At 40.8% G+C, this 16,267-nt stretch overlaps 1 protein-coding gene across 1 annotated transcript in view; it reads right to left on the minus strand.

Moving 5' to 3' along the window:
- OXCT1 (3-oxoacid CoA-transferase 1) overlaps positions 1-16,267 on the minus strand; it is an 84,666-nt gene that overhangs the window by 16,560 nt on the left and 51,839 nt on the right. The window contains exons 12-14 of the mRNA XM_036402566.2: positions 15,761-15,833; positions 14,917-14,992; positions 302-391 (exon numbers count right to left, since the gene is read on the minus strand). Of these exons, the coding sequence (XP_036258459.1) occupies positions 302-391; positions 14,917-14,992; positions 15,761-15,833 (239 nt within the window). The remainder of the gene's footprint in view (positions 1-301; positions 392-14,916; positions 14,993-15,760; positions 15,834-16,267) is intronic.

Raw genomic sequence — 16,267 nt, forward strand, 5'->3', positions numbered from 1 at the left:
AGCAGCAGCTACTATAGCTTCGGCAATGGCTATCCCCATTAAATTTGCATGAAGTAGCTAAAGAATATGTGTGCAGCTTTTAAACTTGAAGTTAATATTTCATTTTTTCTCCCATGGTGAATGATTCACTTACTAGAGGAAAGGACCCATATTAACCTAGCCTCCAGTTGCATCACCATAATAACAGCAAAACTGTCAAATCCTCACAAAGCAGCAGAATGGATATGTCCTTTTTTTCCTGTTTATTTTTTTGTCTTTTGTGCAGCACAAAACACTGATTTAGAAAGTGCCAGAGCCTTACCTTGGCTGAGTGTTCCATGGTGACAACCACTTTGGTCTGTGCACTGGATACCAGGTCCATTGCACCCCCCATTCCTTTCACCATCTTACCCTAAAATGAAATTTTTAATGGAAATGTAATATTATTTGTTGGTTTTAGTTTTTTTTTAAAGATAATATTGTGCCTGCAAGTGACAGCACGAGATAGTCAACATTTCCTGCATTGAAAGCCCACCTATTTCATAGCCACAGTATTCAAACACCAACAGAGGGAAACGAGCTGTCTCATTCTTGGCTCTATTTGATGCATATAGGAGAAGAGTGATGAGTAAAATAAGGAGAGCCACTGCCATGGCTCTTTCCTTGAGTGTAACCAAAATCTGAGTAGTATCATCAGCTTAGTGAAAGCACTGACACTGAGAAGCAATGAATTTAGTTCCAATGGTTTTGTCCCATGAAAGCAAAGAGTACATCTATCTGTTGATGGAAATGTTACTGCTTCCTCAAAAGAAATCTCTACTTATAAATGCAGCAACAAGAACATCTGAACACTGTACATCCACCTCACAGTTTAGAAAGTCTCTTGCCACTTCAGAAAGCCATGCTTTGTATCACTATATCAGCAGTAACCAATTGGGTTTGGTCTATTCCAGATGTCTGTAGAGGTCATTTCAGAGTATGGGTAAATACATAAATGTGGCTCAGTATTCGCTTCTGTTTGTCCCTCAAAACATGGATTGCTCTCAGCCTCTGGACTCATTCTTCTGTTAAAGTGGGATACAATTGCACATGTTATCCCAGCAGATGTCTTGTGGTGTGGTGTTCAGCTACCTCTATTTTTACTTTCTGTAATGCTATGGCATTTAATCCTGCCTGCTTCCATTACCTTAAACTGGATGCATCTGATCTTGGAAGGTAAAGAGGTCCAGACCTGACACACTACTGACAGGAGATGATCAGATGTACAAAGCTCTGTGAGTATGAGCAGAGCAATCACTTTTGAAAAAGCTCTAGACCCCAATAAGTAAAGACAGCAACAACCTCACATGCCAACCAGAGCTGCCAAGGAGGAGAGAAAGGGGAGTGCAAGAGGGGCTAGTAGGAAACATGACATAAGGAGGGCAACAAGGATGGTGAAGGGCCTTGAGGGGAAGCCATATGAGGAATGGCTGAGATCAGGTCAGCCTGGAGAATAGGAGGGGACACCACATTGCAGTTACAACTGTAATGTATAGAGGAAGAGGAGGAGCAGGCACTGATCTCTTCTCTGTGGTGACCTGTGACAGCATGTGAGGGAATGGCCTGAAGTTGTGTCAGGGCAGGATTAGGTTGGAGATCAGAAAAGGGCTTTCCACCTAGAGGGTGGTTTTCACCCAGGGCACTGGAGCAGACTCCCAAGGAAGTGGTCATAGCACCAAGCCTGGCAGGATTGAAGAAGTGTTTGGGCAATGCTCTCAGGCACATGGTGTGACTCCTGGGGATGGTGCTGTGCAGGGCCAGGAGTTGGACTTTGATGATCCTTGTGGGTCCCTTCAAACTCATAATATTCTTATTCTGATGAAAATAAATTCATTTCTGCCTCAAATGGTTTCCATTTGCTTTTGAGTGGTTATACGGACAGTAATACAACATTTACTGTTACAGATATAAAACCTAAAAGGTTATGATTAAATGCCTGGAAAACTTCCTAGTGCAAAGCTCTTCTCTTGTGCTTCCTTTTATCAGCTATGTAATCCAACACCTTACAAGTATCAGCACCTAAGGTCCATGATAAAAAACATATGGAAGAGACTTGTCTCATTAAACTGCCAGGCCAGCTACTTGTTAGTCTCTAGATCATTATGGTCTCTAATGTAATGAAGGCAGTTGTATTGGTTTGGCATGGCCTGGTTTTTGGTAGCAGGGAGTCCACAAAGATGGCTCCTTGTGAGAAGCTGCAAGAAGCTTCCACCGTGTCCAGCAGAGCCAAGCCCGGATGGCTCTGAAGCTGGCCAAACCGGGCCAATGAGAGAGGTTGGTAACACCTCTATGATGACATATTTAAGAAGAAAATCAAAACAAAGTCATAAGGTTTCAGCTTCTAGTCAGAGAAGAGAAGGAGGTAAGAACACGTGAGGGAAACAACTTGGAAAACACCAAGGTCTTTGAAGAAGGAGGAGGAGGAGGTGCCAAGATTCCTCTGCAGGCCATGATGAGACCAAGGCAAAGCAGCTGTGCCTCTGCAGCTTGTGGGGATCCACAAGGGATGCAGAGATCCACCCCCAGCCCATGGAGATCCATAGGGATGCAGAGATCCATGCACAACCTGTGGGAATCCATGGGGGATGCAGAGATCCACCCCCAGCCCATGGAGATCTATAGGGATGCAGAGATCCAGCTGCAGTCCATGGGGATCCATGGGGGATGCAGAGATCCACCCCCAGCCCATGGGAGGATCCATGTGGATACAGGGGATGCAGAGATCCACCCCCAGCCTGTGGGGATCCATAAGGGATGCAGAGATCCACCCCCAGCCTGTGGGGATCCATAAGGGATGCAGAGATCCACCCCCAGCCTGTGGGGATCCATAAGGGATGCAGAGATCCACCCCCAGCCCATGGGGATCCATAAGGGATGCAGAGATCCAGCTGCAGCCCATGGGGATCCATAAGGGATGCAGAGATCCAGCTGCAGCCCATGGGGATCCGTAAGGGATGCAGAGATCCAGCTGCAGCCCATGGGGGAGTTGCCCATGCAGGTGCAGGTGGATGCCTGGAGGAGGCTGTGATGGGAGACCCAATGGAGAGACAGGGCCCAGCTTCCAGGCTGGAGCAGCCTGTCCTTGGAAGACTGCATGCCATGGAAGAGTGACCACGCCACAGGAGTTTTGGGAGGAGTTTCTGCCTGTGGGAGGGACTCACAGTGCAGCAGGCGTGGTCTGGCTGCTGCTCCTGGGAGTGAACCCACACTGGAGAAGTTCACAGAGAACTGTTCCCATGGGAGGGACTCCATGGCCTCACAGGGGAAGGATTCCTCTCCTGGAGCAGTGGAAGGAAGTCTTGGTGATGAACTGACCAAAACTCCCCTGCCCTGTATCCCTAGCAGTGGGAAGGAAGAAGGGCCTGGGGGAAAAGGTGTTTTAAGGGTTTATTTTACTTCTCATTATCCCCCCTGATTCTGTTAGTAATAAATTTCACTTTGCAACTAAAGTTGAGCCTGTTTTGTCCTTGAAATATTTCTCCCAGTCCTTGTTTCACTCATGAAGACTGTGATAATTTTTTTTCCCTTTTCTCTCCTTTGCCCAGCTGTAGCAGGGGAAGGTGAGCAAGCAGCTCTTGTGGGTGCCTGGTGCTCAGCCAGTGTCAAACCACAGCAGCAGTACTTACACACACACACACAAAAATATTCCCATTTCCCTGCTGTTGGCATAGTGAGGAAGAAATCACATCTCCCTAAATCTATAAACAAGCCCTTTGGCACTGTTCAGTCAGATTAATATATTTATCACATAAATTATCATTGCTACTAAATATTTCTTTGCAAATAGAAATCTGGAAAGGATTTATCTCCGTCCTTAACTTCCTGACACTGCTCAGATCATTCTCTATCCTGCCTGGAAAAACATAGCTCTCACAGAGACTGGAGTGACCTCCAACCTGCCTGCCAGAAACTCCATGACAAGATAATGCAGAATATTTGAAGATTAGATATTATCTCCACAGTAACTCAGAATATGTTTGCATTGAGGATCAGGCTATCAATACATCTATCCTGACAATGCTATCAGCTCATTTTCCAGGCCTTTTCATTCTATTAACTACAAAAGACTCACAGTGATAAGTAAATTCCAGAGGAACTAAGTGCTGATGAAGGTCAACAACAAATGTACTGCTGAAGAAACCATCATACAGAACTGAGAGAAGAGACATTATCCCTTTGTGTGTGAAGAAAGAGGAAAATGCAAGCTGAAGAGAAGGACTTCAGGATTTTAAATTGCTTCATCTACTCCTCCTCTTTAGGAAAACTTATTCACCACTACAGGGTGGTGCCTAGTAAAGCAAATCAATTCAGCATTAAATGCAACTAGCCAAGTAATTACATGCTTTTATTTTGAGGAAGATCCAAAGCATAAGAGACTTACATTGCTCTCAGTGCACCTACCAAACTCTCTGTCCTAGGTTACAGTCTGTCTTCAAGAGCTGCTGAAACCACAATGGGCATATTTTTTTCCTTATCTCCTGTTAATGGGCCCATCAATGCCTTTCTACATGACTCAGAGATTACTCCCTCTCGGAGCCGTTTCCGTTTAGTGGACCCACCACATGACTCACAGAATGATACCAACCCATTGTGAGATGCTCCACCCAGGGGGGAGGAGCAAAGCATCCCCACCTGGATATAATCTGGGGTTTGGGACAGAACAAGCTGTCTTTCCGCTGGATTTTCAGAGGAACAGCTGCCTTCTTCTACTGGATTTTCAGAGGAAGACTACATCCTTCTACAGGATCACTGCTCCAACAGAACCACATCTGCCACTCCAGGAGGACTGCAGCCACCAACTGGACTGGTACAACACCCTGACCAAGAGAGTGTCAGGTTGTATTCTGACTCTGTCAGTAGTTTTTCTTTTGTATTATTGCATGTATTTTGGTTTTGATTTATTTTCCTTTTCCTAATAAATTGTATTTCTGACTTGGAGCCTCTCACTGGTTTTGCTTTCAAACCAGAACACTACCATAATGTGCATTTTCCCCCATTTCCCCCCACACCACACTGGAAAAGGGGCCAGCCACATTCTAAATTTGAATTAAAATATTCAAGGCTAAAAAGTGGTTCCAAAAAGACACTTCACTCATTTTTGCCCTATCCTGCTCCCTCGATTAATTTATTTAAGATGATTTTTGTTAGTTTTTAATTACAACAGTGTTGCTAGCTTAAGAAACTATTAAGAAAGAAAGAGTGGTGTCGTAGAGCACTGGTAATTTGAAGCACTTTTATAAAACCCATTTCATCAGACAGAGCTTGAAGTAACAATAAAAGATTTTTGGATTAGCCATGCACTTCTGAGAGGTCCAGTGTTGGCAGTTATTTATACAGAGAGTTGGTTAGAGAACAGACACAAGCTGACAATTTCCTTGCAACTTCTCTGTTATAATACAAGTTGGGAATTCTCCTTTTCCCATTGTGTTTTCATCAGCAGTTTCCTCTAAGTCTCAGTCCAAATAATACTAGAGTGCAAGACATGGAAATTTTGGACCTGATACTTTGGGTTTTAATAGACATCATCGGCTGTCCTGCCTTCTTTGTGTAGACCTACATAAATGTACACAGTATTAGTGAAATTTCTTATAATGACTACTTATTGCAAAATGAACTGTTTTGTTATTGTGGTAATGGGGCATCTTTCAGAAAAAGAGAGAAAGGTATGTATTTTCTCATCTATTGCATTTACATCTGAACATTATTTGAGTGGTCAAAATACAACATGAAAGACCTGAGGAATTGATTTAGCCTAATAGTCATTCCTAAACAGGAACCTTCGTGTTTGTTTGGTCACCTATTCCACCCAAGACAACCTGGCATTCCAGTGGAAACTTGTGAGTACTCCAATGTGGGCCAGACAATGAAGATATTTTTCAAGAGAATGTGAAATTTTGCCTAAATGGTATTTCAAACAAGTTAGAAAGGTGCTACAACAAGCAGGAAACAATTAATAAGAAAATTCAAGCAGATAAACGGCTGAAGAAGAGCTGGATGAGAAAAAAAGAGAAAAATTCAGGAGCCTTCTAATACTCTTAAGGTCTTGAATCCACGCTGGTGCCTTAAAACCTTCCTCTACATTCCTAGGGGACGGACTTTTCTTCTGTAACTGAATTTTATAACTGCTCCCAACATTATATGAAAAAATACACCTGAACTGTTTGCTTAAGTTAAAATAATGTGATCTTTTGAGATGAACAGGTATTGCATCAACAGTACAGCAGAGCAGATGCTAATGATGAGTTCAAGAAACAATGAAAACTTGTTAAATGCATCTTGAATGCATACCATGGTAAATGCATCTTGAATAATTCCATTCAAAATTGAATATCAAAGCACAGTAAAAATGTACCCCTGCTTGGAAAGGAATCAAGCCACTTCTCTCCTAACAGTCCTTGCCCATGTTTCCAGCTGCCCTAATACTGTATTAACAAATAACATTCAGTCTGAAATTTCTCTTTCCTTCCATTAGATAAAAAAGTACACATGCCTCACACTATGCTCAAAGTTAGTGAAACTGCTGTTTCAAAAAGTCTTACAGAAGATTACAAGTGCTTCTAGTTCACACTGCAAGGTTCCGATTTAACCTCAATTTTCAGGCATCCCCCTGAAGACTGAACAAGATGCATAGGAGGAGAGAGCAAAGATGCCAGCATTGTCTCTCCTGTCCACAGACACATATGAGGTGTCAGATATGAAAGGAAAAAAGCTATGGAAGGCATCCTTGTCAAAGGAAATTATTGTATCATGCCAGGGACAGACACTAAAATTCAGAGCAACTGGAACAGTATAAGATTCACAGAGAAAAGCAAAAGCTAAGGTAATGTAGTGGCTACATGGTACTGCCATCACAACCATCAACTGTGGTAATGATGCAGTCAAAAGGATAAACTGAAGGCTCCTTCAAAGATCTCTGCTCTGCCCCTCTCTGCAGTACTGCTAACACACGTCAGTCACACAGGTCTCCCTCTCTGCATGGACACTGTCTGCCAGCACTGATGTGTCAGCATCAAACAGCACAGCACAGCAAAGGAGGTCGTCAGATCCATACCTAACGATCTCATCAGTTGTGGGGTTACACCTGGTTGGTTTGGGAAAGCATGTATTAGCTCAAAACTTTGTTTTAGGAAAAAAACCACAAAACAATCAGAAGGTAATATTAAAGAAATACAGATGCATAAATCTACTCTAGCTTCATAAAAATGTAGATGTCTCCTTTGCCCCTTGGTAACAGTCCTGTTCCTGTATTTAAAGGACAGGTATATTTGTAGTTGATTCTAAAATGAAAGTCACAACTCTTCAGATCTCACTTTCCATTTTTCCAGTGAAAAAGACTGCATGAAGATTGTATGAAAAAAAAGATGGATAAAGCTCAAGCATTCTGAACTATATTTCCTTGTTCTATTTTATACTGATTTTATGTCCTTACATATGTCCCTCTTACAGAATTATTGTAATTATACTGTCAACTAGGACAGCTAGATTAGATCTTACTCTGAGGAAAAAAAAAAACAGTGGGAAGTCATTAAGAGGATTTTTCATTCAGAAGAGTGGGTAATGCAACAACACAACAATAAGTTGATACTGGCAGAATACAACAAAACGAAGCACACTCTACATGCACAACAGGGTAAATGTATTTTTTTAAGATACTAAAAAAACCCTAGTTGTATGGTTTTGCCATACAAGAAATAGCCTGGTTTTGAAGAATGTTAGCCAGGTATCTCCTCGTGCATACACAAACACACAGTGAAAAATAAAATCAAAAAGTAAGTCTAATTTCTGAAAGAATGGAGTATAAGTTCTTGAATGACTTCTTTTTCTTAGCAAAATGTAATAATAACTCTACCCTAAAATTTAACATGCACAAATACATGCACTAATTGTATTTATATTTTATTTTTATTTTCCATAATCAGAAAATTAGGGTTGCATGAAACACATGCAAAGAAAGTTGGGCAAATTTAATTCCTTTATTCTCCCCTAAACCTAACTTGAAATGACCATTGGTAACAGATTTGAATGACAGAGTAAAATTCAAATGAATACACTGAGAAGCTGCATCTCAGGAGCAATGCAAAACAGTCCGTGACATGCTTCATTGAAATGGATTTGCTTTACAGTGATGAATGTTATTTCAGAGTAATGGGACAATTAAGCTGTCCATTTACCTTTGCATACCATTTCCAAAACACATAGCATAGCATCCAATAATTAAATTTTACTGCCAACATAATACTAGTCTCACTTGAAAGTGATGGCCCAATATCATAGTAACAGTTCTCACCACTAACCCACAGATCAGAAGTCCTTTGACATATACTTATATTTCTGAGATAGGCAGAATTTCTTCAGCTGCTCTCATTATCCAGAAAGCAGAGCTGCCACTTCCCCTACTGAAAATTTAGGAGTATGAATAAAATACCAATAGGGAGCTCCTACATTCCTTCTATGCAGTCTGAAGAGAAATAAGCATGAAGAAAATTGATAGAAAAAGCTATCAAAACTGTGGAAGAAGTAGAGCCAACACAATACACTCTGTTTCTCCTCTTTGGCTGCAGGACTTTTGCAATAGTGATAATTTTGTGTTGCAAAGGCTCTGCAGGGCTTTCAGGCACATGTTTGTTGGGAGATAAGCAGTAAACTGGTATATTACTGTAGGTGTAATTTCAAGATGTGTGTCTGCAAAAACCTAATACATCTTGATACTAAACCCCTTTCAATGTCCTATTGAAAAGTAGATTTCCAAGAAGTCTCTGGCTCACTGAAAGTCCCATCCTTCTCCTCTGTTGAAATACTGATGTAGCCCTACTCATGTCTTTGACATCAGACAACTTGATAGCATTACTGAGAGAAACTTGGTATTAATACTAAAAGAAAACAGTCATTAAGCATATTTAATCTGCATACTTTCTATTCATACAGATTTTAGCCCATTTTTAGTCCTTCACACATTTCACAGTTAATAGGTAAAGTACTTGCAATGCTGTACATCTTGAAACAAAACACTGAGTTTAATGCATTCAATGCCACAGGAGAACTAGGAGAGTAAGTAGACAATGTGTTAGGATTCAAAATGAAAATATGCCCTATGCAAGACATTCCTACCCAAGCAAAGTGATGAACAGGCTGCAGTAGGGCTCCTCAGAGAAGACCTACAGCACTCTCAGGCAGTCAGGGACGCAATCAGGCATAGGTGTTTTTTCTTCCAGCATTAAAAATGATAATTTTGTATAAGAAAAACTCTTGGTGTGGAGACATCCATTTCCAGGTTTGCCACTACAAATAGCTAAAGGGGAAAATAAAACCAAAAAACCCTAATGCAGACACAGAGCTGGCTGGTCTCTGCCAATTTACCTTTACATTAAAAAACATCTTTACTAATGAGGTCTGAGTGTCCAAAACTGTGCAAAATATGTACTTTGAGGCTCTGTAGAAAAGCTACCAATAACGTATAAAATCATATTCCTAATGTCTTAGGTTATACTAACCTCTACGGACTGTACATTAAAGGATTTATTATTGAATTTGAATGGGTTTCCTCATTTCTTCTTTTCAGATAATCTTTGATAAAGCTTAGAATTTTTTTGTAATTTTATTTAATTCTTAATGTTTTAATCATTTAGGTTTGGCTACTCCAAATTAGAGCATTAAGATCTCAGGCTGCTGAATCTAAAATTTAAGGATTTTTTTTCCCCAAAGAATGGTACAGATTTATGTATCCAAACTTCACCCCCTGCACAAATTACATCACTCTCTTCTTTTCTTAGTGCTACCTTAGTTAACTGCACTACCTTAGCAATCTAAAAATTAATTTTTAATTTTCCAGTTGAAGAATATACAAAGCTAAAGTTTATTTTCCTGGTTTGTATTGTTTGTAGAGAAAAGGGATGCTAAATAATGTCAGGTCCTGTATCATCTCTGAGGCTGCTTGTTAATTTCTGGACGCTAGGCTTTGAGCCTGCTGCCTTAGGAAATGGCCAGCTTCTTTTGGATGTATTCTGTCTGCCCTTGTGAATTTACACAAGTCCAGTCTATTAACCACTCCTCATTCCTCTTTGATGGTGGGTACCATGTGCTATATCTACACATTTTCCAAATACCTCCAGAGATGCTGACTCCACCACTTCCCTGGAGAATCTGGTCCAATGCTGGACAACCTTTTTGGTGAGGAAAGCATTCCTAATATTCAGTCTAAACCTGCCCTGAAAACCCTTGAGGCTGTTTTGTCTTGTACTATCAGTTGCTGGGAGAAGGGGCTGATCCTACTTAGCTACAACCTCCTTTCAGGGAATTGCAGAGAGCATTAAGATGTTCCCTGAGCCTCTTTTTCTCCAGGCTAAACACCCCCAGCTCCCTCAGCTACCCATCACAAGCCTTGTGCTGCAGACCTTTACCAGTTTTGTTGCCCTTTTGTGGACATGCTCCAGCACCGCAAAGTCCTTCCAGAACTGGGCAGCTTTCCAGCCACTCTGTCCCACGCTGTGGCACTGCCTGGGGTTGTTGTGACCCAAGGGCAGGACCCAGCACTTGGCCTTGTTGATCCTCACACAATTGGTTTTGGTCCATCAACACGGCCTGTCCAGATCCCTCTGCAGAGCCTTCCTGCCCTCCAGCAGATCAATACTGTCACTCAGCTTGGTGTCACCTGCAAACTGACTGAGGGTGCACTCAATGCCCTCATCCAGATCATCAATAAAGATACTAATCAGGGCTGGCCCCTACACTGAGCTAGCCTCAGATGGACATAACTCCTTTCAGCACCACTCCCTTTGCCCAGCCACCCACAGTTCTTTACCCAGCCAAGTGTCCCTCCATCCAAGCCCTGAGCAGCCAGTTTGTCCATAATTATGCTGTCAGAAATTATGTCAAAAGCTTTACTGAAGTCCAGGTAGACAACATACACAGCCTTTCCACCATTCACTAAGCTGGACACCCTGTCATGAAAGAAGATCAGGTTCTCAAGCAGGAACTGCCTTTCCCAAACCCATCTATCTGATGCCCTGGTTGTCCTGTATGCCCTGCATGATGGCAGTCAGGATGATCTATTCCATGACTTTCCCCAACACTGACAGGGAAGGTCAGCGTTGCTGACCTTTGCTGACAGACCTGCAATTCCCTAGATTCTCCTTCTGGCCCTTTTGTAGACAGCCATCACACCTACAAACCTCCAGTCACCTGGTACCTCCCAGGTTAACCAGGACTGCTGGAAAATGATGGAAAGTCTCAGTGAGCACATTCACCAGTTCTCTCAGTACCTTGGGATGGCTCCCATCTGATCCCATACAACTGTGTGAGTCCAAGTAGTGTGGCAGGTCAGTGACCAGCTCCCCCAAAATGTAGAGGCTTTATACTGCTTCACGTCCTTTGTTTTCCAGCTCAGAGTGCTCAGTACCTGAGGAACAACTGGTCTGACCATAAAAGACTAAGGCAAAGAAGATATTAGGTACTTCAGCTTTTTTCATGTCTTTTGTCACTATGTTTCCCCCTGCCTCCAAAGAAGGATGGACAACTTCCTTAAGCCCTCCTTTCGTTATCAATGTATTTATAGAAGCACTGTTTACTGTCTTCTGTGGCAGCAGCCAAACTAAGTTGGACTTTGGCTCTTCTGATACTCTCCCTACATAACCTCATGACATCCTTGTAGTCCTGCTGAGTGTGCTACGTTCACATTAATGATTTACTGAATAGTTAGCTTTTTCCCCTGCACAAAGTTTCTGCCTAGTGAAATATGATGTCATGGACATTTAATCCATTTTGTGCTTTCAGATTCATCAACTTCCAGCTGCAGGGACCCTCCACTATTGCTTCAACACTTTTTCTGCTGCTACAGTGTGTCAGCTGTATCAGTAGTCATATTAGGGTTGTTTAATGATATGGGTTGTTCAGAAATGCATATTAAAAAGACAGAAGCCTTGGTGTCACAAGGGAACATGGCAGAAGTTCTGGTGTTTTGTTTTGACCTATTCTCAGCCTCTGATAACATGTCACAACAATAATCATAGTTACTTGTGATCTCTTAGGAAGGATGGGGAAAAAATAGCACTACTCTGTGCAAGCTGCAGCTGTAGTACTTTGTAGTAAACTTGGCCCTTGCAGAAGGGCAGCAGAAACTGTTTCATGAATGCTTCTGTTCTTAGGGTTTCAAGAAGACATTAGTTGAAAGGAGCAGAAACGAAGCAAGTACATGCAGGGATATGTGCAGTCAATCCCACAGCTTTTAAAACCACATACGAGACCACTAACGCTGCTGCTCAGTAAATGCTGGAAGCTGCCCTGCTGGCAGCAATTTCCAATATTAACTGAGACACACAGATAGGCTACAAGTGTCCTGCACTTGTGTAATGAAAGGTGGCTCCATCCAGTAACAACCAGCAGCCATGGGTTATCTGTTCTGGCCTGACCTACTCCATGATCATGACCTCCATGTTTCTCTTCAAACTCTCTTGGCCAGCTTCTCACACAGATTTATTCTGTTCCCAGGGGATTCACAGAAATTTGCCTCCTTCTCCTTTCCCTCCTCAGAAACCCTCTTGTAAGTTGGAGAAATACCAAAGTGAGGAAGACAAAAAGCCATTAAGTAGTAGTGCTTAATGGAATAAAATTACCAATAAATGCCAGTATTTAGGAAGTAACTTCTGCCTAAGCAAACAGCATTGTTTACTGCATGTGCTTAAAATATTCACACCCTCTTCTTCCTTTACTCAGGGGATTTTTCTCTCCATTAGAAGTCAGCAAATGAGAGCAAAGAAAAGGCTATAATTACTGCAGTGAGACTTCCTCAGCTCAGTTCCTAATAGTAAGTGCATGTACACACACATGCACACACTAGGCCTCAAGTGTTATCAAGCTCTTATGGGACAGAAAGGTCTGCTTCATAATGGCACTTGCTCAAAACATACAGAGCTATTACTTGCCTCTGAAATAATGGCAAATATCATCAATACAAGAATCCAAAACTACAGTGTATAAGAAGTATTTAACCAAAACGAAGTGAAAAGTGAAAAATGTTAGAACAAAATACAGCTTGAAGTTTCCTTACACTATGAGTTTTCAACAAAGTCAATCTTTGTATCATCCACACACAAATCTTGTGACTAAAAAAGGAATACATCTTGCCCATAATTAAATTTAACTGACAATAATATATCATCTTATTTACAGGAAAAGTAGGGAGACCTGTATATCGATGGGCTGTTTAATCCCATTTTTAAAATCTGTACTGTAGAATAGCAGTAACACATCAATAAAGTAGATTAAGAATCATCCATCCAACAGATCTCCATAAAAGTAACCAAAGAGAAATTACTGCTGCTTGGAAAGGCTCCTGGTGGATTTATGAAGTGTCATTGGCATATTTACTCACAAGTAAATACAGCTCACTGCAGAGTAAATTTCCAAACAGCCAAAGATCAGTAAGAGAGGAAAATGACAACAGCAAAAGTCACGAGGATCCATCTGATGTATGCTGTAGTATGTAATAACAAGGTACATCTCAAAGGTAACAAAAAGTCAAACAGTCTTGAAAGCTGCACTTTATACTTTCCTGTTTTGAAAACATACCTGTTATTCATAAATTTGGGGTTGCACAGAACTGAGGGGCAACTTCATAGGTAAGATAAGCAATACCAGATATAAAAAATAATCTTTTTGATATATATGAATGCAAAACTAAAATCACTATCTTTTAGAGAACATAAAGCACTGAGGGAAGAACATGTAAATCTGCACCATTTTGAGAAGGATTACAATCAATCTTGGCTTCAATGTTTCAAGAAATACATGTGTAAATGAACCTTGTTGTCAGTACAAAATGCTGTCTTCATCTTTTGATAGTTCAGATCTTGAAAGGCTCATTTCAGCCTAGCCATAACCCTTCTCACTCCCCACAATGACTCACACAGACACCTGGATTAGCCCTTCACATAACCCTTTCTCCCACATCTGCTTGTATGGCTCTCATGTCAGACCATCCCCTCTCAATAAAAGCACCTTGTGCTTCAGCCACTGCTTCATGACTTCCATGCTCAAAGGTCTGCTCACAGACTTCTGGGTTCAACTAATGCTTCTCCAAAAGACAAGGACATTCATTTGGGTTTTTGTCCCCCTTTAATCATCTTTCAGTTTCCCAAGGCCCTAAACACTGCTCAGGCAGATAGAAATATGTTTCATTACTTTAAACAAGGCTAATAGGGAAGTTTGCTTCTAGACATCTCTGATACATACCATATCTGAAAGTACCATATTGAAAGCCATTGAAAATATCAAACTTGTCAACAGTATGAAAGTCACTAATGTTTAATGCTAGAACATAAAGTTCAAAGAATGGCTTAATGTTATCCACTGCTTAAATAATGCTGGAATTAGCTTATATTTCTATCATTGAAACCTGCAGGTCTGTTTGGCTAAATACAGTACTATTGCTTTTTCCTTAATGTATTTGAAAGGGCAATGCTACAATCTTTTGACAGAAATACAGAAAAATAATGCAGGCTCTTTTTATAATTTTATAATGAACTACATCCTGGTTTACACTTTCCTCCAACTTACTGCTCCAGGAACAACCATACAAGAGTCGCCACTGTCAAGAGAAGGCATCACTCCTCAGCCAAAAAAAGAGACATTTGAAAGGCATGGACATAAAAGGCAGAAAAAAGACTTGCATAAATAACATTTTGCTTTTCACAATGCACAAGAATAATTTTAGAAGGCTGACTTCTGATAATGGATTGCTTGGTGCCAGCAGTATGCATGAAAAATACACATATCCTCTATTTTACTACTTTTAGCTTCACAACTCCCATTCTACTTCTGCCCTGTTTTCCTTTGCCTGGTCCTCAGCTACATTTATGTTATACTAAACACAGTACACTGCCAGTAGTTCAAAAACCTACTTACAGGAATCATCCAGTTGGCCAGGTCACCGTACTTAGACACCTGCATAGCTCCAAGCATCGTCAAATCAACATGGCCTCTGGTAACAGAAAGTGTGCAATTAGCATATCATGTTCAAGTAACAGCCCACAAATCTTAACAAGCTTTTGTTCATGCTCATTACATAAATTTTAAAATGGTGGCATTTGACAAATGTAGCAACTGTTTGTAACACATGTAGTTGGGTTTTTTTTTCCCCCTAGATGTATCACTGATGCAAATGTCTCTCTTTATGCCTAGCGAGCCTCAGAAACGTTCCTACTTTTGTCTGGTTTGGTTAATTGCATGTGCAGTCAATCATCTCTGAATTCGTACTTTTTAGTGCACTCCTTAACATATTTACATGCACCCATTATCTTTTCAGAGCCATTAGGATTTAGTGTTTGTTTGCATCCAAACTCCTTTCCAAAAAACAAACAAAAAACAGGTGCAGATGTTGAATTTCCATTAAGGAGGTGGAATGAGGATCACAATTGCAAGCTGAGCAAAGAAAATACACTGAGTGCAAGTACAGATTAGATACTTGGAAATGACCAAAAAATAGTAGTTAAAATGTCATTACAAATGTGTTTATAGATGGCCAGGTGGTGGTAGGCACAAACATCACCATGGTATCTATTAGTGCAGTGTTTTTTTATTTCCAATAGCTAGATTTAACCCTCTGTAAACCATAACTGATTAAGTCCATGATAATTTTACAGGTTGTTAAATGCTAACCACATTTGGAAGAAATACTTGTGAGTTCTGCCACTGATGCAGTTTATTCTTTTCCTGTTTCAAAAAGATCAGAGTTTGTGTTGTTACATACCCTCTTATCATTGCAAATGATTCATCGCTAGAGAAATAGGAAGAACCTGGAAGAACAGTGACTGTCTCCTTACCTGTAAAAGAAACAAGATACAGTATGCATTTTGTTTCTTTTACAAATGAAGTCACAGCTATTTACCAAGAAATAAGAGGTTTTCATAAAATTCCTTTGGATTCAGTACAGCTACAGCCTGGTTACACTTACAACATCCCATGTAAACCTAATCAATCCTATTGAATTGTGAAGCAGTTTGTTAGAGTTTCTAATGATAGGCTTGCCTGCTGTTTGACCACCAGCAGTTCCAGGCAAGCACCAGGAACACCAGAATGTAGGAAATATCTATGGACTTTAGCTTTCTGCTCCATTTACAGAAAAAGTGAGAAGTAACTGTCTTTTGAAACAGAGGAAGATAAAGCCTTCAGGACACAGAGAGGCTGCAAAGAAAAGCAAGCAGATCAGATTGAACTGTTTATAATACTAATGATGAAAAATACAAAAAAATAAATG

The sequence above is a fragment of the Molothrus ater genome, chromosome Z (assembly GCF_012460135.2).
Source record: "Molothrus ater isolate BHLD 08-10-18 breed brown headed cowbird chromosome Z, BPBGC_Mater_1.1, whole genome shotgun sequence".
NCBI lineage: Eukaryota > Metazoa > Chordata > Aves > Passeriformes > Icteridae > Molothrus > Molothrus ater.